This window comes from Drosophila miranda (genome assembly GCF_003369915.1).
Source record: "Drosophila miranda strain MSH22 chromosome Y unlocalized genomic scaffold, D.miranda_PacBio2.1 Contig_Y3_pilon, whole genome shotgun sequence".
Taxonomy (NCBI): Eukaryota; Metazoa; Arthropoda; class Insecta; order Diptera; family Drosophilidae; genus Drosophila; species Drosophila miranda.
The window spans coordinates 652,345-668,653 of record NW_022881625.1 but is presented as its reverse complement, the minus strand read 5'-3'; the positions used below and the strand labels follow the sequence as shown (position 1 = coordinate 668,653).

At 48.5% G+C, this 16,309-nt stretch overlaps 1 protein-coding gene across 1 annotated transcript; it reads left to right on the top strand.

The window, feature by feature from the left end:
- Positions 1-7,564: 7,564 nt before the first annotated feature.
- Positions 7,565-8,343, top strand: LOC117194525. Its single transcript, XM_033399076.1, has 2 exons — positions 7,565-7,649; positions 7,736-8,343. Exon 2 carries the CDS (start codon positions 7,783-7,785, stop codon positions 8,341-8,343), a length of 561 nt encoding a protein of 186 aa, XP_033254967.1. The 5' UTR covers positions 7,565-7,649; positions 7,736-7,782.
- Positions 8,344-16,309: the final 7,966 nt, after the last annotated feature.

Genomic DNA, 16,309 nt, shown 5'->3' with positions numbered 1-16,309 from the left:
GGCCGGGGCGCGGACCCTGGAGGCCCTGAGAGATGTTCCCCCGAATCCTGCTTCGCCGGTGGCACACTTGGCCGACGAAGCAAAATTCGCTACAAGCCAAGGAGCAATGGCTTTCCAAAAAGCCTCAAAGGTGTCCCGAACACCGCCACAAGCAGCTTTAGCACCGCCAATGAAGCAGAGCTCGTTGCACAGCTTTGCCAGTGGGGCTACGCAGGACGGCGGCAAGGGCACTGATACTCTGAAGAGGCCGAGGGACCCCCCTACACCATCGAGTAGCGGGAGAAAAACCCCCCCAAGCGAAGCAGGAACTGCTTACAGGACATAGACGAGATTGGCGCAATCCTGGACGACCTACTCCACCAGATGAACGAGAAGGGCCAGAGGTCGATCAACATGGCCATCAAGAAGATGGTAGCACGCATGAAGGAGTTGCAAGTGGAAGTCAAATCCCATCTGCAGGCGCCAGAGGATAAAAGGGCAGCGCCAGGAGGATGCCAGTGCCATGATCACACTGCAGGCCCAACTGGCCCCCTACCCAGGATGACCAAGCCCAGTGCGACTAAGGCGACGCAAACGGCATCAGGAGCCCCCAAGAGCGAGGCAACATTCCGAACTGAGGAGAAGAGCGCGCGCGGAAGGCCCAGGCAAGGACACCAAGCTGACGCCACTCGACAAGAGGAAACCAAGATGCAGTGCGGCAAGGCGGAAGACACCAACCCTACACAGAAGTGGAGTGAGGTGAGAGGCAGGCGTGCGAAACGCAAGCAGACAGGCCGACCAGACGCAGTGCTGGTCAAATGCACCGAGGAGGCATCATACGCCGACATCCTCAAACTGGTGAAGGCAGCACCAACACTCCAGAGCCTCAAAAACAAGGTTCAGGGCATCAGGAAGACAGCCTCGGGCGAGCTGCTTCTAAGGATGCAACAATCCTCAGACCCCGCCACCCAGGAGCTGCAGATGGCCATCCAGGCAGCGCTTGGGGACAAGGCAGCCGTGAAGGCCATGCAGGAGACAGTCGCGGTTGAGGTACTCAACATAGACGAGCTCACGACAGGCGACGAGGTATGTGAGGCCATAGCTGCAGCGATCGACGGCGACTTAACACAAGGAGCAGTGCCGTACATGCGGAAAGCATATGACGCAACGCAGGTAGCTACGCTGAACCTTCAGCCCGCACTCGCAAAGAAGCTCCTGGAGCTCGGAAAAGTTCGAATCGGCTGGGTTGTCTGCCGCGTGCGGCAACGGATTGCGCCAACCCGCTGCTTCAAGTGCATGGCCTATGGACACACTGCAGCCAGGTGCAGATCCAAGCGGCCTGTGGCAAGCAATGCATGCTACAAATGTGGTGGGGAGGGGCACAAGCACAACCAGTGCAACAACCCGCCAATGTGCATACTATGCGCTGGCAAGCCAGGAGACGTCCGCTCAGCAGCCCACTCGGCCCTCAGTCGCAGCTGCCCTGAGTATAAGAAGGCACTAGCAAAACTGGTTGATGGTTAAGCTCCTGCAGCTCAACCTAAACCACTGCCGAGCTGCTCAGGATCTGTTGGCGCAAACAGTCCTGGAGCAGAAGATCGACATAGCGCTACTCAGCGAGCCGTACGGCAAAAAACACGAAGGAGTCTGGCAGCAAAGCTCAGACGGAGGAGCAGCAATCTGGAGCTGTGGCCCACAACCAGGCCAGCTTACCCACAGAGCATCCAGAGTGGGATATGTGAGAGCTAAGCACAGCGGCACTTCTGTCTACAGCTGCTACATAGCACCGAGGTTCACGCAGCAGGAGTATGAGGCGATCATCAGCAACATCGCTAACGACGCACGAGGCAAATCGCCGGTCCTGATAGCGGGCGACTTTAACGCCTGGGCCACGACTTGGGGCAGCGCCAAGAACACACCCCGTGGGACATCGCTCCTGGACGAGTTCGCAAGCCTGAACGTCTGTCTCCTCAACACAGGAACCACACCAACGTTCAGCAAAGCAGGGCGGGAGTCTATTATAGACCTCACCTTTGCAAGCCCAGAGCTCGCACGCCACGCGAAGTGGCAAGTGCTGAGTGCTAAGTGGTCACCCATAGTGACCACTTAGCCGTAATGACGGAAACCTTTGCACCCAGGAACACAACAAGGATACAGCGGGCGCTCCAGGCCGGGTACAAGGAGGAAAGCCTGAGCAGAGCCGCGCTCCTCTCGGCAGCAGAAAACCTAAGCGCCGCCGGGGATGCTGAAGCATCCGCGCTTGCCGTTTACAGGACCGTCAAAGCGGCCTGTGATGCAGCCATGAAAAAAAGAAAGATCGGAGGAAGCAGGCACCGGCCAGTACCGTGGTGGAATGAGCACATTGCCAAGGCCAGGAGGGAGTGCTGCGCAGTTTGGCGTGCCTACCAGCGAGCAAGAGGCTCCGCCCAATTTGGCAGAAATGGCGCGGCATTCAAGGCCAAAAGAAAAGAGCTGAAGGAGGCCATCAGAAGCAGCAAACTCAAATGCTTCAAGGAGCTCTGCGATGCAGCCGATGCGGAACCTTTTGGTGGAGCATACAAACTAGTCATGGGGAGATTAAACAGACAGCCTATGCCCAAGGATCCGGTGCATATGAGAAAGATAGTCGGCACCCTATTCCCTGGACAACCACCCTTACAAGAGGAAGCTAGGCTAGAAGGAGCTAGCCTGAGGGACACCACCACCATCATCACTGCCAGAGAAGTACTGGAGGCCACGGGTAAGCTGAAGATCGGGAAAGCGGCAGGTCCAGATGGAGTCCCTAATGCAGCACTAAAATGCATAATTAGAGCCCATCCGGAAGCATTCGCCACAATGTACACCCAGTGCCTAGCGGAGCGGACAGTCCCACGAGCATGGAAACGGCAAAGGCTGGTTCTGATACCCAAGCCAGGCAAAGAGCTCAACGACCCATCGTCATACCGGCCGCTGTGTATGCTGGATACCATGGGCAAGATTTTCGAGAGGATGGTATGTAACCGACTGGAGGCGGAACTGGCTGAGCGTCGCGGACTTTCCGACCTCCAATTCGGGTTCCGCAAGCAGAGGAGCACCACTGACGCCATCGAGATGGTGACAAACCTTGCCAGGGAAGCCATGGCAGGAACGCGATGGGCTGGAGGCGACAAAAAGTACTGCCTAGTATGTACACTAGACGTACGAAACGCCTTCAACTCTGCCAGCTGGAAGAGCATCCTAGAGGCCCTGACCAGGAGGGGTATATCTGAGCAAATCACACGGACTCTGCGAAGCTATTTCACGGACCGCGTCCTGATCTACGACACGGAAGAAGGAGCAGAACATCACCAAATCACCGGAGGCGTCCCACAGGGCTCGGTCCTAGGGCCGATACTGTGGAACGTGATGTATGACGATATCCTGCGGCTTACATTACCGGAAGGGTGCACCCTGGTGGGCTTCGCCGACGACATAGCACTGGTGACAGTGTCGAAACACGTAAGAGACGTAGAGGAGAAAACCAACGTAGCAGTCGGGATGATAGTGGCCTGGCTCGCAGCCAACGGGCTAGCATTGGCGGAGAAGAAGACGGAGGCTGTGCTAATGAGCAGCAGAAAAAAGGTCGAGCAGGCATGCGTGAGAGTCGGTAGCACGATCATCAGGACCAAGCCTGCGCTAAAGTACCTAGGGGTAATGATGGACCAGAGGCTAAACTTCAAGGCCCACCTGGAATACGCCAGCGCAAAAGCGACTGCAGCTACGGCGGCCATAAGCAGGATGATGGCCAATACAGGGGTACCACGGCAGCGTAGCAGGCAGCTCATCGCTGGGGTGGTCACCTCCATAATCTTATATGGATCAGCAGTGTGGGCACCAGCAATGATGGTTTCCACATACAGCAGAGACTGCAGAAGCGCATACCGACGCTGTGCCCTGAGGGTTACATGCTGCTTCCGGACGGTGTCTGAAGACGCCGCACTTATTGTGGCAGGCATGGTCCCACTGGATCTCCTGGCAGCTGAGCGGCAGAGCGGAGTGGAGGTAGCCAGCGAGCGGCGAGAGCGCACTATAGCCCAGTGGCAACGGCGCTGGGACCAAGCGGCAAAAGGGAGGTGGACCAGACGTCTCCTTCCCCAGCTTAGCCCATGGCTGCGAAGAAGGCACGGCCAAATGGACCATTATTTGGGCCAACTGCTGACGGGGCATGGCTGCTTCAAGCAGTACCTGCATCGCTTTAGGCATGCTGACGACCCGTATTGCAGCTGCTGCGGGCCTGGAGTCGACGAGGATGCAGAGCACGTCTTCTTTGTATGCCCCCGCTTCTCGCAAGAACGAACGAGGCTAGGGGAGACGCTTGCAGAAGTGAGTGTGGACACCCTCACCGACCAGATGCTAGCCGATGAGCAATCTTGGAACGCGGTCGCCTACATGGCAGCAAGCGTGATCAAGGAGCTGCGCAGGCTGGAGCGAAGCCGGACAAACTAAGCCAGAAGGATGACCCCACAGCCCGCACCGCGAAGTAATGCCTAGCGGCAGTCCCGCGGGAGCGGACCCACCCCCCCCCCCCCCACCCCCTTCCCAGCCATAATTGTTATTTTATAAATATAAATTGTTTTCCCAATAAAAAAAAAAAAAAAAAAAAAAAAAAAAAACATCCATTTCACTTTGGCGGTCGGACCCGTGTCGCCACTGTAATATGTGTGTCGTTTACTCCTGGCTCCCAGCTGGTGGCCGGACCAGTGCCACTGGTTCTCCAAGAGGGCAGCCACAGCCACAACGACGACGAGGTGCTAATTGCACCTACTTCTGACGACTTCGGACGACGCCAATTTCGACGACCAGGGGGGACGACGGGGTCGGCCGGTATGCAACGCAATGTCTTTACAAGCATTGTGTTTTGCTATGCCGGCCGATGCTCCGCTGTTTCTTGTCTTCCCTGTAATTATAGAAAAAGATATAGACATTATTTTAAATTGTTATGTTTATTGTAATATTGTAAACGTAAATCAATTGTACCTGTTTTGTCTCGTCTTTGTTCCAGTGTAGTATCTCTTTTATTACCTGTTTTTCCGTCGTCTTCACTCCAGTCTACTACTTATCTGTATTGTTATTTCTGCAAGTGCTTGTCTCTTTTTATACCCGATACTCAAAATGAGTATTGGGGTATATTAGATTTGTGGTAAAAGTGGATGTGTGTAACGTCCAGAAGGAATCGTTTCCGACCCCATAAAGTATATATATTCTTGATCAGCATCAATAGCCGAGTCGATTGAGCTATAAGAGCTAGAGCAACGATGTTTTGGATCCAGACTTCTGTGATATGTCACTGCTACAAAAATATTTCAAAACTTCGCCCCGCCCACTTCCGCCCCCACAAAGGACGAAAATCTGTGGCATCCACAATTTTAAAGATATGAGAAAACCAAAAACGTAGAATTGTAGAGAATGACCATATCTTTAAGACAGCGGAATCTGAATTGGATCGTATAATTATTATAGCCAGCATCAAGAAAACAATTTCATTTTTTCTCGCCCTGTCTCTCTCTAACACACACGTAGCATAGGCGGCTTTGCTTAGAGTAAAACATTAGCGCCTAGATCTCAGAGACTAGAGCTCAAAGCTAGAGCAACCAAATTTTGTATCCACACTCCTCATATATCGGACCGAGACGAGTTTGTTTCAAAATTTCGCCACACCCCTTCCGCCCCCGCAAAGGACGAAAATCTGGGGATATTAAAAAATCTCAGAGACTATTAAGGCTAGAGTAACCAAATTTGGTATCCGTACTCCTGTTAGATCTTACTATAAAACGTGTATCTCAAAATTTCGCCCCAGACTGATTTTCTGTCTCTCTCGCACGCACTCTTTGTCGTGTCGTTTAATATTAGCGGCGTCTGCCGGAGGAGAGCCATACTGACTTAGTATCGGGTATAACCGTAGAGTTGCGGTGTTCGCAGCAACTCACAACGTTCCCCCTCGTTATTTAGTATCATTCCTCTTATTTTCCACGCAAAGAACCTGCATTGTTTCCCTTTTCTCTTTATCTATTCCTCAATTGACTACGTGTTGCAACACTGCACTTTCTGAATTTTCGATCTCATTTCTTTAACCCCTTCTTCCAGGGGGCCCCACTTCACTTTCTTGACTCACACCACACACACACACACACACTTGCAAATGGAAAGTCGTGTCGTGAACGTTGTGGAGTCGAGACGTGTCTGAGGTTTAGTCCCTCCGTCAAAGTGCCGAATATTTTGTCCCTCTCTTTTTCTTTTTCCCTTTCCCCTGCGGGCCTAGTCGAGGTTACAAGTGTTTCGTTGCTGCAGATTATATGTTTGTAAATTAACCCGGCAATGAGGACGACGGGCCCACCAGCAGCCATGCCGTGGCATTCGGCGAGTGCCAGCGCCGCGTCCTCGCCCTGGGTACGGGCGAAAAAAAAAGAACCCTGTCGCAGAAGAGCTGCCTGAAGGTGCGCAACACCTTGGGCGAACGCAGCACCCGGCACATGATGACACTGCGGGCGTCCCGCACTACTTTGGACAGTGTAATGCTCGGGGGCTCGGACGATGAAGGCGAGTCGGTCGGAGTCGCTCCCGTAGCTGCTCCCGAAGTCGTTCTCGCTGGAGGAAATGCCGGTACAAATCAGCCGGCACCATTCGTGCTGCGCACCAGCAGGAGGCTCAAGAGTCTGCCTCCGTTTTAGATTGTTGCACCTTCCACCCTCCAAATGAAAGAAAAAGAATAAAGAAAAGAAAAGCAAAGAAAAGAAAAACCCTCTACAGAATGTCTCTTTTGCTCTCATTGTAAATTGAAGCGCCTCTTTCGGCGGAACCTACCCCAAGAGCGGAAAGCGGAGATCAATTAGAATTGTGAACCCCAAAGCGAGCGATTGATACGATACACTCACGAGTACTCATGCCCAAGCCCGAGTACTCTGTCCAGCATCCACATCGGGGAATCAACATAAATGGGTGGCTCCGCGGACGGTGTTCCAGCAGTCGCGCTTGGGCGGTCCGAGTGAGCAGTAACGGATCTTCTGCAGAAATCAGTGCATAGATACAGTATCTATAGGATCAAAAAGTGTTGAAAATCAATTAAAAGGTGATCATCCATCCCACGACAAGGAGAGGGGGCAGGGGGCGAATGGCGCCACACAGATTTCTGTACGGGACTCTGAAAGGGAATCGAATCGAATCGAATCGCTCCAAATTGGCGTTGGAATGTCCAATAATAAACGGTAGATTCTATTACTCGTTAACCCCGCGGGTCAATGAGAGAGAACTATGGCAAAAGATACAAAGTAGCTGCTGTACCCTTGCCACAGCCACAGATACAGATACATGCCTCTGAGAGTGTGGCAGTAATTGAATTAACCTTTGCGTGCCGTCTGTCTCTGTCCGTGTCTGTGAATAAATCGCGGGTCTTGGCTCGAGTAACACTATTCCTCCGTCCTTCGTCGTACCGATAGATGGACGAGGCTTCTGGCACGACGACAACCGATGGCAAGTCCCTGGATGAGCCGCCGGTGGCCGCAGGACTGGAGCCCACACAGCCGATCGGCTTCCTGCAGCTCTTCCGCTTCTCCACCTGCGGTGAGATCGCGTGGCTCTTCTTTGGGTTCCTCATGTGCTGCGTCAAGGCGTTGACCCTGCCCGCAGTGGTCATCATTTACAGCGAGTTCACAGCAGTGAGTACCGGGCACAGATACTCCCGCAGATGCAGATTCAGATACTCCAACCACAATCTCTCTCCTTTCGATTCTCGATTCCGTAGCCCTCTCCGCTGCCACGAACATCACCACGCTGTCGTTTCCCTTCACGATGGCCAACAGCAGCGGCGGCGGGTACACCATTCCCACGGGGACCCTGAGCATCCTTCCCATCGCGGCGAACGCCCAGCTGCCGACCATCACGACAACGGCCAGTGGCTACGAGCCCAATGACGTCATCACCACGATCCCCGTCTCGCTCTCCATTCAGCGCTTCCCCTCGTCCCTGTCCATCGTGGACCTGGCCGAGGAGCAGGACGGCAACAGCAACAGTGGCTCCAGCAACGGCATGACCGTGGGGCCGGGTGCGGGCGGCGGCGGCGGCATCACCACCACGGCCCTCCTGTCCGTGAAGCCCCTGAACGGCAGCGGCAACGGAAACATTTCGCGGAACAACAGCTTCAGTCTGAGCTTCAACCTGCAGGACCCCACAGTGCGCTCCTCGGTGCGTTCGGCAGGAGCCCCCACAGTGGATACAGTGGACAACTCTTCATCCGGTGGCACGATCGCCCTGCCCCAGAGCGGCGCCACGGCAACGGCAACGGCCACGAGTGCTACCTCAACCCTTGCCAAACACAGTCCCGAGGTCAAGACAGGAGAGGTCTATGTCTGAGCGGAGGAACAGGACACCTATTCCGACCCATCCACTGGATTATAGCTTTCGTCGTAGGTTTAAGCACTCCCTTCCAGAACCACTGATACGATATTATCATCTAGGAAAGAGAACAAAACAAGAGTAATCGTCTCTTCGGATTGTACATACATATGCACACATCAATAGCCCACAGACGATATCGTATCGTAATGGATCGTATCGTACGGCACACGCGAGTCTTTCTCGATAGTTGGGCGAATAAATTACGAATAAAATCTTTACCAAGAGAATCTCCATTATATTACCCGTGCAAACATTGAACCGTGTAAATACTTTGGAACCCTCCCCCTCCCCCTCTCCACAAAAAAAATAATATGTTATATGCGATTATTGTATGTATGTGTTTTTTTTTTTTTGTTCAAGCTATAAAATTTGTGCATCTTTAGGATTAGTGTGGAACCAATCCATGTAGAGGATGGTAGAAGAACACAGATCTAAGAAACTCTAGGCTCCTTTTTACAGATACAGATACAGATACAGTTACAGATGATCGACGAGGCAGATGAAGCGGTGGGACACGTCGGGCGACTAACGAGCCCCTTAACTTGTTTGCCGCCCAACTAAACTGTTAAAAATTCTTAATTAACGCCAATAAGGAATACATTAAAATGCCGACGCCAAGCCAAGCAGCCATTTTCCCAAATCGCCCCACACACATTCACATTCCCCTTCCCAACCACTACCGACAAGCTTTATTTCCTCTTTCTCGCCAATGTAAATTAAAATTCTGTGCGCCACTAAACATATATTCAAATCACAAACCACAAAGAGAATCATAAAACACAAAGACTTCTTAAACCACACACAACTACTGTCAACGCGGCTTCGCCTGTGTAAAGTGCGGTGGTTTCGTCCACCGCACCCAGCTAAATGCGAAAATTGCGGCGGTTTAACAACTTCTGTCAACGCGGCTTCGTCTGTGATGCTGATATGAGGATCAGCCGCCACTTATATGAAGCCCGCTCCGAGGACGGGAACGGACTGAAAAGACGCAATCCATTGTAAAAGAAAACACATGTTAATGTTAAGTCTAGTGTTACCTTAACTTTTGTAAGGAAGCGATCCTGGGCTGGGGTACATATCTCAGTCTACTCCAGGGTCGAAATTACAGCAATATTTATAATTTGCCGGGACTCCGTATTTCGGACCGACGATGGGGGACGGGGCCGCAGTCCCGCGGACGGGGGCGATCGTAGCGTGGGACGGGGCAGTTGGTTTCACCGAGAACACTCCGGTTGTCGCCGAATAGCGCCTTCAGGGCCCCACCGAACTCAGAATCAATACGGAGGTCTTTACTATGCGATAATACCGAGAGGTGTCGCCGAGAGTACCTAGGCTATCGCCGGACAGTACTTACGGGACCCTGTCGGCCTAAGAATTACTACGACGCGGAAAGGGGAACTTTGCTATGCGGAAATACCGACAAGTATCGCCGAGAATGCCTAGGCAATCGCCGGATAGCACTTACGGGACGCCGCCGAACTAAGAATTACTACGGGGGTCGGGGATATCGACAGGCATCGCCGAGAATGCCTAGGCAATCGCCGGATAGCACTTACGGGACGCTGTCGAACTAAGAATTACTACGGGGGTCGGGGGTACCGACGCGTATCGCCGAGAGCGCTTAGGCAATCGCCGGATAGCACTCACGGGACACTATCGGTCTAAACATTACGGCGAAAATCTTTATCATACGGGGCAGGTATGCATATCACTCGCATGCCACAACAAAAATGAACAACGGACGCTGCCGCCATCAAAGCCATTAAATAAAACATAAACGAATAAAAATGCTGCCTTACACACTTGCAAAATCATACGGCCTGACAAATTCAAATCGAATGCAGTGCGTTGGTGATTGCTAGAATAGCCAAAAACAGACACACACACACAAACACCCATTACACTTGGGCGGCCGGACACATAACTCGGTGTGTCGTGTCCGCCATCGTCCTTAGTTGGTGGCCGGACCAGTGCCACTCGCTCTACATTAGGGCCACAATTGCCGACGCACACACACACTCACATCCATTTCACTTTGGCGGCCGGACCCGTGTCGCCACAGTAATATGTGTGCCGTCTACTCCTGGCTCCCAGCTGGTGGCCGGACCAGTGCCACTGGTTCTCCAAGAGGGCAGCCACAGCCACAACGACGACGAGGTGCTAATTGCACCTACTTCTGACGACTTCGGACGACGCCAATTTCGACGACCAGGGGGACGACGGGGTCGGCCGGTATGCAACGCAATGTCTTTACAAGCATTGTGTTTTGCTATGCCGGCCGATGCTCCGCTGTTTCTTGTCTTCCCTGTAATTATAGAAAAAGATATAGACATTATTTTAAATTGTTATGTTTATTGTAATATTGTAAACGTAAATCAATTGTACCTGTTTTGTCTCGTCTTTGTTCCAGTGTAGTATCTCTTTTATTACCTGTTTTTCCGTCGTCTTCACTCCAGTCTACTACTTATCTGTATTGTTATTTCTGCAAGTGCTTGTCTCTTTTTATACCCGATACTCAAAATGAGTATTGGGGTATATTAGATTTGTGGTAAAAGTGGATGTGTGTAACGTCCAGAAGGAATCGTTTCCGACCCCATAAAGTATATATATTCTTGATCAGCATCAATAGCCGAGTCGATTGAGCCATGTCTGTCCGTCCGTCCGTCTGTCCGTCCCCTTCAGCGCCTAGTGCTCAAAGACTATAAGAGCTAGAGCAACGATGTTTTGGATCCAGACTTCTGTGATATGTCACTGCTACAAAAATATTTCAAAACTTCGCCCCGCCCACTTCCGCCCCCACAAAGGACGAAAATCTGTGGCATCCACAATTTTAAAGATATGAGAAAACCAAAAACGTAGAATTGTAGAGAATAACCATATCTTTAAGACAGCGGAATCTGAATTGGATCGTATAATTATTATAGCCAGCATCAAGAAAACAATTTCATTTTTTCTCGCCCTGTCTCTCTCTAACACACACGTAGCATAGGCGGATTTGCTTAGAGTAAAACATTAGCGCCTAGATCTCACAGACTACAAAAACTAGAGCAACCAAATTTGGTATCCACACTCCTAATATATCGGACCGAGACGAGTTTGTTTCAAAATTTCGCCACACCCCCTTCCGCCCCCGCAAAGGACGAAAATCTGGGGATATTAAAAAATCTCAGAGACTATTAAGGCTAGATGAGTAAATCAAATGAATCTGTTGATGTAGATTCACTTGATTCTGGTGATTGTCAATATGACAATCGTATGCTGAAAATGTTATGTATGTATGCCACCGGTTCATGTACCAGTAACAAATGGTCGCCGCAATCGGTACTTGAACAAATTGGGCTTCGGAGATGTGAATACGTCAGAGTTTTCTTTCGTACTGATTTTATTTGGTAAAATGCAAGGTTTATATACAATTTCTATGAGTATGATTGTTTACTTAGGATCTTAGGTATGTTTAATTAGCTCTGAGTATCATATTGCTAGGGAAATGTGTTATCTCTATTTAGGACTAAGCAATTACTACAAATCCAACAGTGGAATATTCCAAGGGTCATATTTATGACGGTCACAATGGTTATCATGCAGATGGTGTGTGATTTGACCACATGCAGGTCATCCAGAATGTGTTTTATGATAGTGCCGTAAATATCTTAACAGTGTATGTACACAAATGCATGCAGCTGTCCGTTGTATATTTATTTAGGTCAGTAGTGCATGTCACATATTTATATTTAGAGCATATTATCGTTTATTTCTTTAGGTGGCTGGGAAATCTTAACCTATTTATGGTTAGCTATTTGTCTAGGTCTAATCGTACAATTTTGTACTTTCGTTGAAATCGTACATCCTCCCGGCCGTTGAACATAGTATGCTCAACCATCATCAATATTGATTGTGAACGGATGCCTTGGTGCGTTTTCTTCACTAGCTGATGAGCTAAGTGTATGTCTCTGCTGAGAAGGGAGTCTTGTTGTGTACCACCTTTTAACCAGATGAATCATTACAATGATCATGATGAAGAGCAGTGCAATGTAGATGGCAATATGATGATGATCAATGGTTTCAAGATTGTGGGGTAACTTGAAACCTTTAGGTGGTAGCAGATTCGTTTCCATTTGATACAGCTCCTCGTAGTTCAGTTTTTCATTGTTCCTTGAAACCTTCTTTGTAGAACGTTCAGTTGATGTTTCGTTGAGATCACTATCTCCAAACCGAGCGTATGATAACTGCAGAGTAGTTTCCAATGTGCTCTGACTTGTGACAGTCATTAGCGAATTCCGAATGATGCATCCAGGTTCGGCGATCAATATTCCTGAGTGTTGTAGCTTAATATCCGAAATGCCATCTGCACATACCGCTGATAGCTTTAATGATGACTTTGTTGCAAAAATCCATCGATTTCTTTTATGCATGCTCAACCATAAAAATGATTTTTTTGTGTTGACTAGGTGACATGAAGAGTCCGTTTTGTTGTGAAACATTTGTAATTCACAACTTGTTTCGGCTGAGAACATTGTTTGTTTATTATAGCAAACAAAGTCATTGTTTGCTCTTTGATGACAGTTTTTGAATTCAGTCTCTGATAGTTCAACGAATTCGTCTCGGTGACTATTGATTGCCATATATGGTGTTTTTATTTCAAACATGCTTATCCCATTTTTATTTGGCACCGGAATCGCTGTCAATTTGTATATTTCCAGTTCGTTTATTGAGACTAATGGAAATGTAACCTTGATAATTGCATGATCCTCTATTATAGTGCCTTCTGCTTTCATCATCTGGTACACCATGAGCATATTGTCGGGAGTTACTGGAAGTGCTTGTCCTGGCCTTAAATGATCCCGTATCTGCTCCAGTTGTTCCTTAAGTTGTCGGGGGGATATTAGCATAGGGCTAATTGTATTGTGTCGGATATCTGTCAGGACATTGATGATCTCTGCTTGCATTCGTTGAAGATTTGCAGATAATAGAGTCAACTGAGTAGACAACGTAGTGTACCATTGAAAGGCGCTAAAATGATCAGCCCTTCCCTTTGACTCGGTGATGAAATCCTCAATTCGACTTAATCGTTTGGAATTTGAGATTTCATCCCGTTTTATCACATTGATTGTAGAGTCAATCAATGATGTTTGATTTTTAAGCAAGGTTAATAGGTGATCTTCGTTATCCTTAACCTTTGCTATAGTTTCCGACATTTCTCGGGCATATGTTGAATCTAATACGCCAAATAGACTGCTTGCGATGTTTCCAATGATGTCCAGCGGTGCCCTTTGCCTCCGTGTTCTTGCTATTAGTGTATTTTCAGCTTGCAGGTCCTCTTCTATATGTTTGAAGTGCTGATACATACTGGTGCATGCGTCTACTAGTTGAAGTTGTGTGCATAGATGTCCAATTTTTGTAGTCCCCATGGTGAATGTGTTCATGTCTTTCCAATAGGGCTTTAAATTGTAATAGACAATGATGGTCCAATCAGTTGTCGCAAGTTGGCTGGTTCCTACTCTTTCAAAGTATATACCCGGTTTTGATCCAAACTGGGTTATGTTGATTGACTGTGCCATCGCTAACGGTACCAGCAACAACATTACAAACATTGTCATGGTTAACGACAATTTATTCGGCTGTGTCCTTTTCCTAGGCTGTCTGTCCTCGGATGATTCTTCGTTTTCTGATGGATCATCTATCGGATGTTTATGTGTGGGTTCCTCTTCGTTGAATAGTGGAGCTACATGTTGGATCTCTCGTTTGAAAATCCCCTTTGCCGTTTTTACTTCCACCACTCGTACAAAATTGTCCTTGCCATGAAACAATCGAATGATTCTTCCTAGTGGCCATTGTAATACTGGTGTATTGTCTTCCTTTAGTATTACTAATGTTCCTTCCTTAATGTTAGCCGAAGACTTCCTCCACTTTTGACGCTGTTGCAACTGCTGAAGATATTCATTGGACCATTGTGTCCAGAATGAGTGCTTCAACTTTGACACTGCTTGCCATCGATTTCCTAGCGTCTTTGGCTGCTGGGATGGCTCACTGTCAGCTTGTGCGGTTAACGGCTCTCCTATCAGGAAATGCCCTGGCGTTAGTGCTGTTACGTCGTTTGGGTTGTCAGATATCGGTGTTAATGGTCGAGAGTTTAGTATGGCCTCTATTTCGACTATAACCGTTTCTAACTCCTCATAAGTTAGATTTGCCGTCGTCACATTTTTTAAGAGGAGATGTTTGGCAGATTTTACTGCAGCTTCCCATAAGCCGCCGAAGTGTGGTGCGCGAGGAGGTATAAATTTAAACTGTACCCCTTTGTTGTTGCACTCTTGTACAATATGTTCTTTTGCCTTTTCCGAGAATATGGCTTCTTCTAATTCTTGAAGTTTGTTCCTGGCTCCTACGAAATTCGTAGCATTGTCGCAATGGAGCACTTGACATTTTCCTCGACGAGAGATGAACCGCCGAAGTGCCGCTAAAAATGCTTCTGTGGTGAGATCACTGACAAGCTCCAGATGTACTGCTTTAGTCGCGAAACAACAAAATATAGCTATGTACGCTGTATTAGGCTTCTTTCCTCGAATTTTATAGTGGATTTTGAATGGTCCACAGTAGTCAACACCAGAATTGAGGAATGGCCGTGCTTGGGTGACTCGAAGAGGTGGCAGATTTCCCATGATTTGTTCTAGTAGCTTAGGCTTGGCTCTAGTGCATTTCACGCAGTTCTGCACAATACTTCTGGCCATGTTTTTTCCTTTGAGTATCCAGTACTGTTGTCGTGATGCTGTCAGCAATGCCTGGGGGCCGCAATGCATGTTTTCCTTGTGTATCTTACCAAGGATCAACTTCACAATTGGATCGTTGTAGGGCAGGAGCATTGGGTGTTTGGCGTCAAATGAAATGTTTGCCGCTTCCAGTCGACCACCTACTCGTAAGATTCCCTCCTGATCCATGAATGGTGTTAGAGAGTTAATCGAACTTCCCTTTTGTGTTTCCTTATGTTTTGTTAAATGACGTATGTCTTCTTTGAAGTCATTCTGTTGTATGTAACGAATGACAATTTTCTGAGCTTCTTTCATCTCATTGACTTGGACAGTCTTGCTTGTGTGCGTTTTCTTTCCTCGAAAACGCATCATGTAAGCTACTATTCTCAATAGCTTGTTGTATGAGTTGTTGTGCTTTATTTTGTAGATTAGGTCATCCTCCTGAGTGATAGTCATAATTGATGACTGACCAATCTTTTGGGGATTTGCACTGATCAACTCCTCTTTTGTAGCCACAAATGGTGGTGGCCATGTAGATGTTGGGCCGTGTAAAAATAGTGGTCCATAAAACCACATGCTATGTTTTATGAACTTCGTCGCCGTCATTCCTCTGGAGAGTACATCTGCTGCATTATTTTCGGATGAGACATGCCTCCACTGTCTTTGTATCGTCAATTCTTGAATCGTAGCTATTCTTGTAGCTACGAATTTGTTTCGGATGGATGACGAGCAGTTAATCCATGATAATACGATCCTTGAGTCAGACCAAAAGAAGGTTGATGCATCTTCCATTGATAACTCTTCCTTTACTTTTGCTGTCAATTGAGCACCTAACACCGCCGCTTTTAGTTCCAAACGGGGTAATGTTAATGCATTGATGGGCGCTAAATGTGATTTGGCACATAGCAATTGAATCGTTGCCCGCTTATCCTTATGTATTGCTCGGATATATACTGCAGCTCCAAATGCTTTCTCCGATGCGTCAACAAAGGTATGTATCTCTGATGATATCGGACTTTGTCCTTGGAATATATGACGTGGTACTTGTATGGAGTTTAATAATTTTAACTCCTCCCTGTACCTTTTCCATTCCTCCTGGAGATGAAGTGGAAGCGCTTCTTTGTAGTCAAAACCTTCCTTTGTGAGATGCTGCATAAAGATTTTTGCTTTCATCACAA